The sequence below is a fragment of the Camarhynchus parvulus genome, chromosome 3 (assembly GCF_901933205.1).
Source record: "Camarhynchus parvulus chromosome 3, STF_HiC, whole genome shotgun sequence".
Taxonomy (NCBI): domain Eukaryota; kingdom Metazoa; phylum Chordata; class Aves; order Passeriformes; family Thraupidae; genus Camarhynchus; species Camarhynchus parvulus.
In genome coordinates this window covers 59331754-59350761 of record NC_044573.1, presented here as the reverse complement: position 1 = coordinate 59350761, position 19008 = coordinate 59331754, and the positions used below count along the sequence as shown (strand labels likewise).

General features: G+C 36.4%; 1 protein-coding gene across 4 annotated transcripts in view; it reads left to right on the top strand.

Moving 5' to 3' along the window:
* Positions 1–19008, top strand: part of LAMA2 (laminin subunit alpha 2) — a 335421-nt gene that overhangs the window by 63914 nt on the left and 252499 nt on the right. For all 4 annotated transcript variants that reach the window (XM_030945040.1, XM_030945039.1, XM_030945038.1 and 1 more), the window contains exon 2: positions 17630–17800. In XM_030945040.1, the coding sequence (XP_030800900.1) occupies positions 17630–17800 (171 nt within the window). The remainder of the gene's footprint in view (positions 1–17629; positions 17801–19008) is intronic.

Here is a 19008-nt window from a genome sequence, read left to right as displayed (position 1 = left end):
AGAAGATTTTTATCACCAAAGACAAATAATTCAGACTCTGCCTAAGAATTCTACCAATTTTAAACATGGCCCAGTTAAGACACAGCACCTGAATTCTGACCCATAACACCTAACTTCTGACCCATTCTTCCAACTTAAAATGTCTAACTTCATTAGATTGTACAAAAATGAAAAATCATCAAAATGCATTATTTTCTTCAGGTTTCTGTTTCAGCTGAATTTGGTTTCAGTTGCATATCCTTCAGGTTTCTGGATGTCCATATATACACCATCTGAATTTCTTGTTTAATTTTTTTCAACTTCAAACACGAAGTCATATTTTTCATATTTTTTCATATTTTAAGATACCTACTCACAGAGTAGCTTCTCTGTCATGTGAGCGATGTTTAAAAATGGACAGCAGAACTTACATATTCTTAGTAGATTTATGTTAGATTTATTTATGTAGAATTAAATAAATATCTGATACACCATATTGCTACTTAACTGTGTAGAGTAAACTTGGAGTTATCAGCATTGTATTCAGTTAGTCTGTCAGCTTCTGTCATCTGATACTTGGAGTTACTAAGTTTGTTAGATTGACTCTGTTAAGTAGCTGATACTTTCCCCAGCACACACAGAGTATTGTTATATTAAAATAGATTGTGGAACTATATATGTAGATTTAAGTTGGTTAAACTCCTGTGATGAGGAGTGAAAAGAGACCATAGTCCCTGATGCTTAACAGAAAAGAAGTGTGAAAGATTCCAGAACTATGCAAAAGCCTTGCATTGGTTTTCATTGCTGTCTTAATTTAATTTTATTAAATTAATGGTTAATTATAATGAAATTTTCATTGATGTCTTAATTTAACAGTTTTTACTGACATTTTCTAGTCTATTTTTTTTGGGCACTCATCGCCATGGTGTCTAAGTGTCTATTGAACTGTGTAACGGCTGGAGTGGGAATTTCCCCACAAAGGGAATTCAAGAGAATTCTAAAGTATCTAATAAATTATTCTGTAGATCTTAAAGTTCCTTTACAAAGGGAGTCAGAATCAGTACTATCTTTTTTTCGATATTAATGCTTGAGGCACACAGAGAGGATTCCCTATGTTTAAAAGAAGAGGAAAGACATTGTCAGATTTTAATGTTTGACCATTATGCTTAAATAAATGGTTAATGAGAAGTATCTTGGGGTGGCCTACCCTAATTTACTTATGTGTGTATATATGTGTGTTTGTTCTTCCCTAACCAAGTAAGTTGTGTGTTTCTAGAATGAAAGGTGCCCTTTGACCTCCCTTAATCTCGTGTGTCCAAAAAATGTACATTTTTGTCCTCTTTATTAGAAATAATGAAATATGCATTTAGATATTGCAACCTCAGGATAAAAAAGTACATATGTAAATATATTTAATTTTTTTTTTTTTTTTACCTCTAGAGTTTTTATTCTGACATAATTTCCATATCTTTTATAAAACAGGGCAGATATTATCTCCATTTTGCAGATGTGGAGAAAGGTTTAATGTGGGTCTCAGAATAAATCAGTGGTAGAGTTTGAAGCAGAACTTTGATATTTTGCCTTCCAGACATTACTGTGATTGATTCATATGTGTATACTTCATGGCAGAGGAATTTTTAAAAGCTATTTCCATTTCTTTTAAGTTAAACCTCACAAAAGTGACAGAAACGGAGACAAGCAAATCCCATCCTTTATGGAGTGCCACATGAAAGAAATTCATGGGTTTTGTTTTTGTCTTTGTTTACAAGCACAATGCTCTAATGGGGAAAAAAATGTTATGCTCTTAAAAGCAGGCTTATAGTAAAAATGGAAATGAATAAAACAATAACATGGAAATTATGTGAGAAAACCATATATGAAGTTTTTGCTGTTACATTGCCAGTACCTTGCGTTATCTACGTCAGGTGCTTATGGGTTCTTCCAATTAAAACCAATGGATCTTTTTGACCTGAAGGAACACCCCTCAGCTTCCCTAACTTCAGAGCCTCTTTCTCTAGGTATTGGCAGATCAGACCTTTATCTTAGAGATTTTTGATTCATGTGTATTATTTATATCTCTTCATAATTACATATTCACATTTTCATAAATAATTCTGCTTGCCAAAATTTCCTTCTCATAAATGGTTGGGTTTTTTAATATTTTTATGCCTGTGTTATTTTAGTGTCTTGTCCATGGGAAAGCCATCTGGTCATTCAGATATGTAATTTTTTAGAACCAAAAGACTGAGAGTATAGTATTTTGTAGCATTAAAAAAGAGAGAAGGTGCAATTATAATGGGGAAAAAATTCCCATTTTGGTACATAGTCCGGTAAGAACTCAACAAAAGCTTAGGGAAGTGGTGCTTGAGACTAAATGCCAGAGTAATTTGTTTTAAAACAGACTATTCCAGTTTTACTTCCCATCCAATTGCAGAGTGATTCTATCGCGAGAAGATGCCCTCGGCCATTGGAATCCCTGTGGGAAAGATTTTCAAAATATACTGCTAGGAATTTATATGGTTGTCAACATCTTTAGTAATACTGTTTTGGAAGTCACTTTATGTGTAGCCTCATCAGCTTAACAATCATCTAAAATCAGACTATTAAAGATAAATTGTACTGTACACAATCAGTGTCATGAATGTGCATATAAAGTGGGAATTCCAATGCCCTTCCTTGTGTATTTCAAGGAGAATGTTATAAATAAAATCTCATAGAGGTGCTTGAGGAGAGGGAGCCATACTTAAAAAAAAAAAAACTGCCTTGGCTTTTTAATACCACATCTCCCTTAAATGAGAAATTAAGGTTCTTGCAGGAGACTTGTCACTCTGCAGGACCTACGTGATTTTTCCTTCAGATTACTCCATTAGGTTTCTTTCAGATGAGAGCTCAAGAACTCAAGTCTAGCCTGTGTATAGAGATTATAATCCCATATGGTACAGTACAATTGCTTGCTGGAGATCGACTGTGTGACAAAAAGTCAGTAGAATCCAATTAAAATAGGGAAGAAGGATTAGAATGCATATTGATTAAAAGAATGGAAAACTCTAAGGTGATAAAATAGTAACATATGACATGTTTTTGTCAAGGCTTGGAGCAAGATGAATCAAATATGAGCATCCCAGGAGAATCAGCAGAAAATGGAATTGTGCTACGTGACAGCAGGAGTACTTTTATTTGGTCTCAACTGCATTGACAATACAATTGAACCATTATTTAAGAAAGGATAAAGACCAGCAATATCATTTTACAGAGAGAAAACCACTACCACAGAAAACCCATCTACCAACCCATGTATGCTATGTCTCTCAGATATTGATTATATGAGAGGTAGGCATGCTGTTGAGTAGAAATCTGTGAGGAATATTTGTGAATAGTTCTAATTTGAGTTGAGTAGTTGACTAAAGATGACCCTAGGGGTTCTTTTGTAATATGAAGAATTAATTGAAATGTGTATTTCTGTTATCTTTCCAATAACTGGATAGCTTCTCTGTTTCTAATGAAAGAAAATTTCCTGTCACAGGATATTAAACTGATCTCTACTGTCTTACAAATTTAATTTTTTCAACAAATGGATAAAAACTTATCAATAAGGACAGATTTAGGCATGCATGTATGATTTAAATGGTAGAAAATATGGTGCTTCTCCCTAGTGTTATTCAAAGCTTCCCTGGTTCCTGCTGGTGTGCTGCCTGAGAACTCCAGTAAATTTCAAGTGGCTTTGCCTTGGTCCTAGTCTAGGAACACCTGAATGCACTGCAAAGATGACAAGATTATGGTTAATATATTTGGAGTAGAAAAAGATATAATTTATGCTAGGTAATGCTGAGTGGAATTGCCTGCTGCCTTAAAGGAATAGTTATATGGAAAGACACTAAGTAGATATAAGGATCAGTACTTGAATTTTACTGTTAGGGCATAGACTGCATAAAAATGGCTACTTCACATCCAACCCAACTTTTAAGATTCCCTGTGTAATAAAAACATGGGAAACATGTAAAATGTAGATTAAAATAAGAATATACTTATTATTTCTCCCCTTTAACTACCTTCTAATAGTCCTGTCTTTGTGATAAAGGTCCCATACTGAAAATATTTCAAACATGAATCTTTAAGAGGGAATTAATTTGTATATTCTTTTCAGAATCTTTTTTTCAACTCCTTTATGTGACACTCAAAAAGTGTAGAGTCTAATTAATAATTATGTGTACTGTTAGATTTTGTGAAGGTTCAAAGACAGTACTTGTATTATTATTTTATCTTAGAAGAATGAAGAGACTTGGTACTGATTGCTAACTTTTTTTAGGAATTTCAGTATGAGGATTTATGGTAGAAATGTAAAAAGTTCTCTTAGACTCAAAATTAGTCATGGGATTTTAAAGAGAGGATACACTATTAGTGGATCACAAAAGCTGAGATGTGTTAGTGGATACAACTGCACTAGTTAGAGGAAAAAATACATAAGAATCAATATTCTTTCTTTATTAGAAAATGCAAACAAAACTTTAGAATTAAAACTTTCAAATGAAGAGATGGGGCTTCAGGCATTTTGTTCTTTGCTGATTCTACAGTGGACATTGCACAGTTGGAAGCCCATTCTACAGAAAATTACTCGGAAGAAAATTCTCAGTCTCTCCCACTGTGCCTGTAGAAATGATACCACATCTATCTTGCAATTTTTTTTTGACATTGGGGTGATGGCTTCTGTTGTCCTTCATAAAAAGACGCTTCCCCCCCCCCGGGATGTAAGGAGAAGATTACAGACTTTGTATTCTTAGTAACCAGAGTTATGTGTTCCCACCCAAATTTATTGTGTAAAAGTTTCCAATCATCTTTCCTCTCTTTGGGAGCAGCCTTTGACTTGTTTCTTACGAGTTTTCTCTGTTACACAACTCCTTGTCTCTCACTGCTAAATGTGCTTATTGATGTTCAGTTTTCAGCCCGAAATCCCTCTGTGCTCTACTGCTCCCACTTCACCTATTGCTTTTCTTACTCTGTGCCCTGATGTGAGAAATACAGTGCATCTCTGTGTGTTGCTGCCCACACTCTTGGGTTGTGTAGTCTTCTCATTGTCTTCCTGCTTTTCCTCTTCAGGTATTGTGGGTTTCAAAAGCAGAAACCAATGGTTTCTGGTGCCAAAACTGATGGACTCTTGGTCACCCTTTCCTTTGCATTTAGGGCTTAGATACATCTGCTGAGTATTCTTTTATCCTTTTGCCATATAAAAGTTTATCTCACTTCTTCCTTTCAGGAACTTCCTGATTTTAACCCTTGCTCTCTTGACAATGTCTGTGTTTATCTCTTTGTTCTCTTTGTCTGTGAAAGGATCTTCTCCTGCTCTACCATCTGCTCCAGCTCATACATCAAAATCCCCCCAGTTTTGCATAAAAGGAGTGCTGCATTTCATTGCTACCTATCTGCAGGATTAGGTTTCCTGCCTATTTCAATTCTCAGTACCTATTCTAAATTCTTCCCTTTTTCTGGATTTTCACTGATCAAGAAATAATTCTCTTCAGTTTTATGTCTTAGTAACTAGACTCCATGGAAAATATAATCAAGTTTATCACTGTTACTTGGAAAGCATTAGTAGGAGCCTTTATCACCCAACTCTGGTGGTTGTGAATTTATACAATTACAAGCAGTTAAACCTGTGTAGCTTTGAGTTTTTGGGCCTCTCCTTCCCTTCCTCTTTTCCAGGCCAGCTGATTCAGAGGACACTTATGTTTTAGAATTAGTTTTAAATATTACAGACAATGGTCCCAGATATGCTTGTGAGTGTTATTGACTTGCTAAGTCTGCAAAGACCTTAACATTTCAAATGTATTTTTTGTATGGAAACCAATCAGCTGTGTCTTGTCAATACTATTGCTAGAAGTCTCAATGTGTAATGTGGAACTTTCAGGGGACACTTCTTGCAGAATCAAAAAGCGTCGAAGGTCTGCCTGAATGGAGCAGTCTCTTGCCTGAATGACTGAAAGCAACTTCTGTTAATTAGAAAAAGCTGCATAAAAAGCTGCTGCTATGCATAAATGCAGGGAACACGAAAACTGTGAGGGGAGGGGGGTATTTTGCTAGCTTTCTGAACAGTGAGAACAGCCAAAGGAAAACCCAAGAGATGTGCATTTGATTCATACTTCTGGAAAAGAAACCATTTGTTCCCAGCTGAGTCTCCATTGCTAAAACCTTTAGTTATGCAAATAAATGTCATATTAGTGACAGTAGTAGCACTGAAACTTGTTAAAATCCTATTGGAAGACATGAAGAATTCCTTTCCTTGATGTGTCATCCCATGCATTTTTAAAGCAGTGTGCAGGGATTCATCTGCATGCAGTTCTGATTTTAATGGAATGTATGGATGTGACACCTGTAATGGCTCCGAGTCTACTTTTATAAGGAAGAAAAGGAGGGTTTTCACTAATACAGATAGGCACAGCTTTAACAGAGAAGTATTAAGAGATATTGATATAATTCAATTTTCATTAATGGTAAAGTAAGTATGTGTAGGGATGTTCAAGCTGGTTTATATTCTAAGCCAGATGTCCTTGGCAGTTACAAGCAGAAATTATATACCAGGTTGCACATTTTCTGTCTAATTCTAAACCATGGTATGTTGTTACTGGTTTGCTGACAGCCATCTGCTCAGACCTTATTTGATTTTTCCTTTCAGTCATAGTTCAAGTAAGGGGACAAAATATGTGGAAGGCAGGGAAATTATCCCATGGACATAATCGTATTAAATATTTTTTCTCACAAAATATGTATTTAATATTGAAAGCATACACATATTCTGTTCTGTTTATGAAACAGGAGGAATTCAAAATTTACTACTGTGGCTACAGATGCCCTGTATATTGTATTTTCATATCTGTATCTATTATATATATATAATTTACAAATATATTAATACAATACTATAGCTCTTCCATGTATTTAGGAGCCCTTTTGTAGCAAAGTCCCTGGTGAACAAATTTAGGTAACACACAAGAACTATTTCAGTGTACTAGAGCAAAGGAATACTATAAAACTGACAAAGAGTGTTCACAATATGCTTTCATATTCTCATATGTAACTGGAAATTTCTTGATTCAATGCATAGTAGTAGTATAACTACACAAATATACAGTTTAATTTTTCAATTTATTGTGCTGTTTTTGTTATTTGCAGTATTTCTCAGTTATTCAGCTAATTCATGCCTCAGAATATCTGTGTGGAAACGAAACAGACAACCTGTTCTATGAAAAGCTGGGTGTCTAAGACGTGAAGAATATATTTTGCATTCTGCCTTGATACTGAAGGCCTTGATCTTGCTAATTTTGCTTTGCATGCATTGAAATTGAACAGATCAAAGGTATGTGGCCTTACAGTATAATCTGAGAAGGGCAAATTAGTTCTCATTTTAATAGGACATTGTGTAGCATGAGTTTAAGTAACACATACACGTAAAATGGTAAATGTGAATGGTACATGTAACTAAAATTATGATTTGAGGACCACATGGATTTTTGGAGGATAGTTTGTGATTAGCCAACCTGATAGACTTCTGTGATGAGATAACAGACTTGGTAGATGGAAGGAGAAGAGTGGATGTTATTTATCTTAGCTTTATTAAGGCTTTTTATGCTGTCTCAGTAACATCCTCAAAGAAAAGCTGATTAAATACAGGTCAGATAAGTGGACAGCAAGGTAGATTAAAAATAGAATGGGTAGGTTTGAATGGTTGTATCAGTGGCACAAAGTTCACCCGGAGGCAGGTCATTAGTGATCACTAGGCAGGCACTAGCAGTCAGTACTGGGGCCAATACTGTGTCACATCTTGCTATGGATGATGGGGCAGAGTGTACCTTTGGGAGGTTTGCAGACAATGCAGATTTGAACAGACTGGTTGATATGCCAGAAGGCTGTGCCAGAAGGGCATTGGCAGGCTGGAAAAACAGACCTTAGCAAAAGGAAGTGTGAAGTCCAGCATGTGGGGAGGGACAGCTCCATGGACCAGTACAATCTGTGGCCAAATGGCTGGAAAACAGCTTTGCAGAGGAGGACCTGGGTGTCCTGGTGAGCAAGCTGAGCATGAACCAGAAATGTGGCAAAAAAACCCCTAACAAATGGGGTGTCCTCAGCAGTTTGAGGGAGGTGATCATTCCCTGTCAGCTCAGCGGTAATGAGTGCACACCTGAAGAACTGTGTCCTGTTCTGGTCTTCTCAATACAAGAGAGCCATGGACATGTTGGAACAAGTCCAGGAAATGGCTGGGAAGATGATTAAGGAATTGGAGTGTCTGTATATAAGTAGGGGCTGAGAGGACTGAGGTTGCTTAGTTTTGAGACGTGTCAAGAAGATTTTATCAGCATGTGTATCAGTATGTGTGGGAGGTGATAGAGAAGACATATCCAGACTTTTTTCAGTGGTACTCAGTGGCAGGACAAAAGGTAATGGACACAAATCAGTATACAGGAAATTCCATTTAAACAGAAGAGAACAATTTTTTTACTGTAACTTGTAGCCAAACAATGGAATATATTGCCCAGAGGGGCTGTGCAGTCTGCATCCTTAGGGATACTAAAAACTCTGCTCCACAGTCCTGGGCCATCTATTCCCATGACCCTACTTGAGCAGGGTTTGGGCTAGATATGAGGTCCCTTTCGGCCTCAGTGATTCTCTAATCCTCTGAAGACAGTTCTTAAGAACTCTGCATAGAAATTGCTAATTGGTGGTTTCACATTTTTACCAGAATATGTTGAAAATTTATAATCCTTATCAGTATGTATTTGTAAAGCATTACAGCAGAATAGTGAGAAGTAAATCAGTTCAAAGAATGAAAATTGAACTTCATGTTTATTCAAACTCATCAGTTGAAACACTTCAAACTATTTTAATCTGAATCCTCAGGGTAAATGTAAGTGAACAGAATCTCTTACATATGGTAAGATCAGTTTTTCCCTTTGCTCTTTGGTTTCATAAAGTTAGACTCAGTTTGGATCTTTTTTGTCAGCTAGATGATAGTGAATAGATGGATGACTTTTATTAGCCCCCATAACATGCCTTTTGTTACCTCTGGTGCAAGAACACAGTATGCATCTCAGTCTTTCTGTTAAAGTTGACAGTCTTGGAGACTCAAGGGTGCAGTAACTAATTCTGACTTTTCTGTGTGGTTTCAATGGACATTGATTTTGAAGTTATTGCAAAAATAGTCGTATTCTTCATATTCTTTAGTGTCTGAGACAATGCATAGCAGAACCTTTTTTCATAAAGCAAGAAATCTGTCAAGACAAAAGTCATCAGTAAATTGCATCTGGAGGCTCTGGTTTTCCCAGGCTCTATCTTACCTTTGAGAAATTCTGATTTAATTTTCTCAATTTTTCATGCTTATTTTTTTTTCTTTTCTCCTTCAGTGATGGGATAGACAAATCACACAGGTCTGTGTCTTGCTCTCTGTTTGCAAATGAGAGAAGTGCATGAGTATGTCTTAGTATGGAGACCCTGGTATTCAGTCATGGGGATGGAATAAAAATGGACATTTTTAGCCATGTCCTGCAGTTTGTGGAAGTTGTAAATTGGTGTGTGCTATCTGAGAGCGGAAGACATGTGATTGGGGAAAATTCCTGTTTACAGAAAACTGTTGTCTCTCAGAGGTTGTTTTACTTTTTCTTGTTAGGCCTGCTTGGCTGCCCAGAACGGTACTACAGCATTGCAAAGGTTTTAATGAAGATCATGTGGTCATTAAAAAATAAAAGGAAATAACTATAAAGAGTGCACTGCTGCTTGCTTCTTCATGCATAGCGTACCCTTTCTACAGATAAGGTATTTGTACAACTGGGATTTGCCCTTTAAAATTTTTGTCAGAATACAGACGGAATACATTTGAAAATCAGTGGGTGTCTGACTCGGGCTGGGCATGTAAATAGCTTTGAAAATGAGATGTCCATTAAGTCTTTGTGCTTTGGATTTTTGATTCAGTGGGAGTTCTGCCACAGATGTCAAGGAGATGGGATTTCATCTTCACCTGTGTTTTTCCTGTGTTCCTTTGCAAAACAACTTTTTGTGACAGGTCTGGGGAAAAAAGGAAATTCATTACAAAGCAAGGAGGATGCTTATATATTTAATACAATAGAATATTGGGGTAAGCCAGTCACGATTTTTTCACTCAGTCTCCAATCTCTAAAACTGATGGAGTTTGCTGTTAAAACAAGCAAAGTCCCTACAGATTTTCAATGCTGTGAGGTATGGGGAGGCAAAGTAATATTACTAGATAATCGATAAACCCTCTTTCACTATGTAAGGAATATAGTTTTGCTATCAGGCTTCTTCAGGTTAGTGTTTCATGCTCTGTTTTTTGTGTAGAAGAAAAATATGCAGGAGGCTGTATGTAATGTTGCTTAGAAGGAATAGAGAAAATCACCTCTAAGTAAAAGCAAGCCATCTCTACCACCAAACATCAAAAACTACTTTTCCACTTCCTTTGGAAGGAGAAAGGCTGACTGCTGAACAGTACTGTAATGCACAGTGATTTGGGGCAACTGACATAAATGGGTACTGAAACATTTGTTTTCCATTTTGTTTTCCTCTGGCCAGATGATCCTGGTGTCATTTTTTGTTTTTTGCAGTCTGCGTTCTCTGTTGTGTCTGGCCAGCTATTTCTTCAAATTGGGTTTATTTTCCAGTTGTATAAAAGTATTCATCTACATTGTGGATAGAGTGCATTAAGTTACTCCCTGTCGTGCACAGCTGGAAGCAATTCAGTGCTGCAACATTTTGTTTTGTTTTGTCCCAGTTTTTTCTCCCCACTGTGTTCCCACAGCCTAGCATAGCTCTGCGCTGCAGCAGACAACTCTCTCTTTTTCCAGTGACACTTCTTAGAACATCGGAAATTGACATATTCTCTTTTGTCTTTTTAGTACAAATTCAGTGGCAAACAGCTCTGCTTGACTCCATGAACATTTCAAAGTGCTCTATAGACTAGGAAGATTGGCTTGAAAAGTTAGACATATTTAGGCAGGCTGTTTTATTTGCTTCTTTGAAGAGACTAGATATTTTGAGAAGATTGAAGGAAGTATGCAGTGCCAAATACTGGTCTGTTTAGAAGAGAGAAGAGGAATATGCAGGTCTGAACAGAGCTTTCTTTGAAGGAAAAAAAAACATTTTCTCTGTTCTAGTGCTTTAATAAGACACAAAGAAATCCCAGAGCTGGTAAACCAAAGTTTGTCTTCTATCTTGGAAGTACGTAAAAAAGCTATTAAAAATCAATACCGATTTTGCTTGTATGTGCAAGCATGGCAGTTATTTATATTAATTTTACCCTTGGTAAAATGAAATTCTTTCTGCTGTTTAATCAAACCACAATACAGACATTAAATAATAGTGAATGCAAATTTCAGTGTGCCAATAATCTTCTGTAAAAAAGAAGGATTACAGGCTCTATGAGTATCTTTGCAGTGGTCTTTCTTTCAATTTCCTTCTCTCTTCCAGTCTCCCCCACTCAGAGAGTTCCTTCCTTCATCTCTGCTGCTGTCTTCCATCTCCTATCAACCACCTATGGTGATTCCTTCTTTCTCATTTAAGATGTCTGCTCTTTCCTCTGTGCAGTAGCAGAAGTCTAACAGAGATGATAATCTTGGTCTTGGTTCCTTGCTTGTGCTTCCATTGGAGTTCTGGAGTATAATTCTAGTGAGACTTAACCCCACCAGTTGCTCTGTAGGTGTGGGATGGTGATGTGATTGAAACAGGATTTACAATTTCCCGTGAGTTATATGAAGGGAAGGAAAGAAAAATGTGTCAGAACTGGTGAGCAGTAGGACACTAATGTGCAAGGTAATTATTTTGTTTACATTCATACCTGTTTCCTGTACCCCTCCTTTGCTGTAGCTGCTTCTTGACACATTTTAAAAGTAGGTTACCCCAGTGACTATCCCCACTTCATAATGAACCTGTAATCACCATTCAGCAGCTGGAGATGCAGTTAATATCTTTGATTTCCCTCTAGAATCCCTCCATCCTCTGTCAGCTAGGGAAATCAACTCAGTGGGCTCTGAAGGTCAATCAAACAGTGCTGTTCCAGAAGGGAATGTGACTGAATTCAGCAGCTGACAGGCTTTATGAAAATGTCTTGTACCTGCTACTTGTGCAGCTCATCTGCTTCTGCTGATCTCCACTATTGCAATAAAGCATGTGGAAAATCTGTTAGCTTGGCAGGGGAGTAGGTAATAGGGCATGACAAAACAAGGCAGGGTGCCAGGCATCAGATTGGTAGGTTTTATTCCACCGATACTTGTCGAGCTTATATGAGCTGAAGGTTGGTGGGAACTCATGAAAAGTAGATAAAAGAAAACACATGAAGCTGCACTGTTATTTCCCTGTATGCAGTGAAAATAAGGAAAGCATAAGAAAATTAATTAGGTAATACGGCTTTGCAGAAAACGGCAAGGAAATTTCCAGGCTGAAAAGAATGTTCTATGGAGGATCTACAGAACAAGATCTATTCTATAGAATAAGTAGCCATTGAGAAATCCTCTCTGGGTGCAAAGTAAAAATGGGAAGTAGTATAGGGAACCATGGCTGGTGAAAGAATTGAGTATTGGCAAAAATATTACAGTTTCATTATCAATATCACACAAAATTAAGATTATAATTTCTCTTTCATTTTGGATGAACCTTGATGTTGGGATGTATATGCTACCAGCCTTACTAAATAAAAAACTGCAGGTACCTATCAGCAGCAATATTGAGGAAAAATGTGAGGGAGTACAGGGATGTCTCCCTGGGTAAAACCCTGCATCAGCTAGTGATTTAGGGATGTTCTGGACTGGCAACTCAATATGAGGCAGTCATATTTAACAGCTCTGCATGAACCCTTGTTCTGTGTATTAATCAAATTGGGTTTTTATCCATTCTTGCCTTTGGAATAAGAATATTTTATTATATAGCTTATTTATCTGTTATAGAATATAATTGCTATCATGCTGAAAAGCAGTTTCATTTATAAACAGGAAAAATGTCCCAATCAGTGAAGAAAACCCCTGTCTGATAATTTGACTCACCACCATCAATTTGTGGTAGAAGGATAACTAAACTGACCACGTTCACTGCAAAGAATTACTTACTAAAGCCATTTATGATTTTGTATGCAGTTATGTCATTTTATACACCTCCCAATCTGTTTGTTTTGCAGTAAAAATCTCATAGCCTATTCATATCCACATTCAGAAGTTGTTCCACAGTGTGGCACAGCTTGTCACACTTTTCTTCATTTTTTTAGCTTTAACATATCCTTTTGGAGATGAGAGGTAAGGGGTACCCTACAGTGTTTGAGTTGTCACTATGGATGGATTTAGATGCAATAATGTAATGACATGTTGTTTCTATTCCTCGAGCTAATATTTTCACTGAAATATCAATAATAATAGCTAGTGCAGAAGCAATCATATTTTCCCCCTGTTTATCAATTTCCATTCCTTGCTTTCATATGCCCTTTTATTGCTTAGACAAACCATTCTGTGGAACTTTTCTACCATTGTGTGGTCTATGCTTATTTTAATTTTTGTGAATAATTTCTGTAATCAACAAGCAGTCATCTTAATTTTTATCCTCTTTTCTAAGTTTCTTATGGTGCTGTTGGAACAGAATAGGATTCAGCAAAGATAGCTATAGTTTTCCACAGCTATTCTCCATTTTTAAATTCTAACCTCATGAGAGATAATTCTTTCTTGTGTTGTGATGGCTTACTTCCTTTAATGGCCTTTTTGGAATCTTGTAAAAGTCTGTTTACTTGTCTAAAGGTGTTGAACTCACTAAATCACTGACATGCTTGCCAGTGTGTCCAGAAAATTTTAGAATTAATAAAGGTTGGCTTTTTAGGCATCTGTAAAAAAACCACAGATCCCAAGCAGTCCCTATTTTTATTTTTAAGATAGGTATCTAGATGTGCTTCAATCCAGGGGCCATTATAAAAAAAGATAATGTAGTTAGTGCCCTGATACTACACCTACTTAACTAGAACAGTGGCAGTGTAAAACTTGAGTACGTAGGGGTTTGCAGGCAAGAAAATCCTGCTGATTTGCTGCTTTTCCTTTTAAGTTTTTTTTTTCTAGAACTGTTTCTGTTGAAAATGTATATTAAACCTATTATCATTAATTCTCTACTGACTTGAGCAGCATGCTTGATTACCTGTGCATTGTACACCACTTTAAATAATTTGATGAATTTCTGTATTATTTGCCTTTCATAGTTTAATCACCTGCCAACACTAAACAAACTTTCTATTGGGTTTCCATGCACTAAAATCTTAATGGAATATGTTCCATGCTTAAAAACCAAAGTGTTGAGTAGAAAGATGACTGCCCATTTCACAGGGCAGAATCTGATACTCTTCCTCTTCACACAGCAGCGGTCCCTTGAAAACCAGGGATTGAGCCCAATTTGCTAAAACCACTACCTAATTAAAAGCCAATCTTTTCTCCCTGTCTCCTTCATGCAATTGCAAAAAAAATTTTGTTATTTTTTAACAGATAGAAATTATTGGTAATATGATTTATGCCAGTGACAAAAAGGAGAGAAAAGACTGATGTAGCTGACAGTTGAAGGGAGAATTTTTCTGCTTGCGCTTGAGCTACACAAAATAGAGATGATGTGTTTGTGGCTCAGAGGCATTTTATTCAGTCTTTTCACTGGAGCAAAGATTTACAAAAGTCATTTGGCAATTATGAAAGAAAAAGTCTTTGTAACAATTTTAGCAGATCATATTTTTGCAAGTGTTTGATGGGAGGATGCCCATAGAATTCAAGATGGGATTGATGACATTTATGATTGATAAAATTTATTGGGAAATTGAACTGAAGATGTGCTAAACTAGTACACCAGTTTTAAAATATTTTTGTGTATGACTATTGTAATGAAAAACAAGACAAAAAGAAATTAATTGTGCTATCTAGAGCTCTCTTGACTTTTTTTTCTGGTGAATTTATGATTGGAAGATGAATTTTCAACATGTGAATCTCGGAAAATGTGACCAGATATATTAGCATCATAAACATACACATTTTTATTTCATATTCAAAAGGCCTAGCTAAAATTTTCAAGAAAATGGTTTCATCTTCTGTATTGCTAGAATGTCATGCCTCTGTTGTGAACATGTATATATCTATATGTAACTGCTAGAAATCAATATGAATAATATTGCTTCTTCCATACTATCAGGGTTGCACATCAAATATTCTTTTAAAGAAAAGCCTTCTTTTGGGCTGTAGAAAGAAATATTATAGAATCATAGAATATCTTGAATTGGAAGGGACTCATATGGCCTATTGAGCCCAGCCCCTTGGTCCTTGGAAATAAAGATTAAAAAAAAAAAAAGTTCAAATATGTAGTTGTTAATTATTACTCGTTAAAACCCCAGGGTTGAGGAATTAATAGCAAAGGTGAAGTGCTGCCTGTAATGTGCATGTTTTGCTCTCTGCCTGTCGCTCCGAGCCTGTGGGGAATTCAGTGTGGAGCACCTCAGGGAGGTGCTGGCATCTTGATGTGGGCTCTTCAGGGAAACACACCCAATACTTGTTTTGTTGCCTGTGTTTGTACTGATTATGGATAAAGCTCTTTTGATAGCTTTACTGTGAGGTGCTCTGCACATTAAAAAGGTGATCTAAGGGTGAAGTTATGTTCTAATAACTTAAGTTTTCTTAAGTACTCTTCATTTATTTACGTATCTTACATGTGAAGTTTGTTTAAAAAGTTAGAATAATGGTATGATTTGTGATAGACATAGAACAGGTAATATTTTTATAGCTGTGTGAATCTAGAGGCTTTTTGGTTGCTCTCTTTCAGCTCTTTCTTGAAGGATTTATTCTCCTGATGCCATGTACTGCAATTCTTTGCATGTAGGATCAATCTGTCCTTTGTACAAGGTTCACTTTTGAGGGCTTAAAATACTTAACTCTGAACCAAGTGCCAGACTCTTTGTTAACACTAAATGATTACTGGCTTCTGGACTATTAACTTTGTACAGCCTAAAAAGAGAATAATGAGGCTGTCAGTCAACATAGGAAGTTCCTCAGCTATTAATTCATCTGCTGTGTTAATGCTTATACAGATTTTTACCATGTGGCCCCATCACAGAAGGCAGAAAACACCATTGAATGCAGTGAATAAAAATACAAGAACAGCTGTATAGATTTTAAAATGTGATGAAAATAAGCTTTAATCTATACAGAAGGAGCGAGCTATATGATCAATAAAATCTCAAGTATTGATTGACTGCACAAATTGCACGGCTAGTGACTAATTGGCTCTCTTGCTCAAGCAGTATATTTACACATGGTTTTAAAATGACCGTGAGAGTCCCTGACTGACAATGTCATAGGACAGCTGTACCATGTCCAGCCAACTTGGTAATTAAATGGCACACAGGTTAATTGCAGAGACAAGCAGGAGACTGGGTTTAAAGGACTGAAAGGGGTCAGTTGAAGAGTGTTGTCCGTTTGAGTAGGACAAAAAGAAATGCCATTATAAAGGGAGCTTTATCAGAGTTCAATAAAGACCAATTCAGTTTTTATTAAAACCTTCTTTTAAGTTACAATAGTGTAATAGGGTTGGAAGCTGAATTAATTGCAAAAGAGTGACTTTTGGGCCACTTGAATTTGTCATAAAATGAATCTAAAAGTGATCCCAAGAGTCCATACCTCAGCCTATTTTTTTTTTGGTTGGTTGGTTTGGGTTGGGCTTTTTTGATTTAACCTCTAGCCATGGCAAATTTACTTTTGAAGATACAAAACTGGTTGATTTAATGAGAGGGGTACTAATATATATGTTTAACACATACTATCAGTTTGTCTCTGTGGATCAATTTTATTATGGCTCAAAGGTTTTCATCACTACTTAGTGGGAAGGAGAGTAACCCACCTTAATGAGTGTTCTTCATATGGTTTATAATCTTTATAGCTTACTGCTACATATAGCTTTGCTCAGCAGAGCACTCAGACGTGCTTAAATGCTGTGCTGAATGAGAATTATAGTACATCACTCAGCATGGGCACCTGGAAAAATAACAACATCACTACCATAAAAGATATGATGTCGTATTTTCTTCTTGAGGAAAGGGAAGCATGACATATGCTATTCATGTTGCTGGATGAATTACCCAGTTGCTCTGATGACAAAGATGTCTATGAAGTCCTAAGCAGAACAGTAATACAGTGTAATGCAAGTGCTGCCGTCTGTGGAGAAAAAGCTTTTCCATGGAGATGTCAGCAGAAAATAAGAATGATGAAGAGTTTTCATAGGTACATTGTGTACAATGTTGCAGTGGCCAATTGCATAGGAACACAAGGTTTGATTGTGAAACATAAAATTTTATGATGCTTTGTATGTTTCTGTACTTTCTCCTTTGGCATCCTGCTGTTTTTCATGATATAACCAGAAGGTAACAATTTGAATTTTAGAAGAATGGGGAGAAACCCATCAATATAATGGCTTTGTTCTGATGTTTAAATTCTGGATACACATCAAAGTTGGTTGTTTTTTTTTTTACTTCCATAACTGTTGAAAATGAAGGCTTTTGCTTTAATGTTGTAACAGGTGTTACATTCATTTGTGATTGTTCTGCTAAATTGACCTTGGTTTTGCCTCTGTTGCTTTTGCTTATGATTTTCTTTTCTTTTCTTTTCAGGACTGTTTCCTGCAGTGCTGAACCTGGCTAGTAATGCTCTCATCACAACCAATGCTACCTGTGGCGAAAAGGGGCGGGAAATGTACTGCAAACTTGTTGAACATGTACCCGGACAGCCTGCAAGGAACCCTCAGTGCCGCATTTGTGATCAAAGGAGCCGAGTGCCACATCGTATGTGTGCCATTTTCATTTTGTTCCTTTAAAAAGACTTTTTTTCCAAAGGGTATAAATACTCAGGGAACAAAACAGTAGTTCATCAGCCTGATTACTGTGAAATGTGTGTCTCTTTTTAAATCAGGTTAACCATCTCTTCCAAAGGTATTTAAAAATTTGTATCTGAAATGGGTACTCCTCCCACAGAACCTTCTGATTCAGGTACTGAAAAGCAGAGCACCTAAATTCAGATTTAAAAAAACTAAGCATCTACAGCTGTTGCTGTTTCTTTTGATAGACACTAACCACGAATAAAAAACAGATAACTGACTTTTACCTGCATATCTATTTGTGGAACTTGAGCATTTTGGCCAATCTAAGCAATGTCTGAAATTCCGGTAAATTCAGTTTCACTGAGCCAGAAAAAATAAGATAAAGTAATGGAGCACTGCTTGGTTTAATGCTTAGTTTTTAATATTAAAATTGATTTTTGCTAACACTATTTTCTTAAAGATTACCTGGAAGGAAAATCACTTTTCAAGTAAGAATTTGTCATCATTTACTTCAGATATGCCTATTTCTGGTAGATGGGGACATTAGAACTAAGAAAATTTCCTAGTCAAGTCATAGAAGTTTAATTTCATGTAACCTTGCAGTGAAAGACATGACCAGCTTTAGCATTATTAGATTTTCATGGGTATATAGGTGCTGTAGATGGTAGAGGATGTAGGGATGCTTAAGACAGCTTTTGATGGAATAGATAAAACACTGGAAGAAGCACAGACACAGAAGCATTAAGACAATTATTTTTTCCAATTGTGTTTCAATAAGACATGATACATTTATACCTCAGATACATTTATAACTCATGACATTTAAACATGTGCTTAAAACCACAGGATAAAAAGAAAAAAGATTGCATTTAATCTGTCTGCTGGTTCTAGACAGAATAAGCTATCTGTGGCTGTAGCTTTCCAGACAGAGGCTTGTTTGGATTCTCCTTAGAAACTTCCTCCCATGGCCACACTTTTTAGGGTGGCTCGCTCATTACATCGCTCAAAAAAAAAGTGTTTTTCTAATAGCTAATCTGCATCTCCTTGCAGAAATTCATGTTACCTATTTCCTAAGTTCAGTCAATACAAGGAATGGATTATTATTCCCTTTTTCTTAAAAAAAGTATTTTAATTAATTGAGGTGTGATGGTATTGCTCTGTCTAGTTTCTACA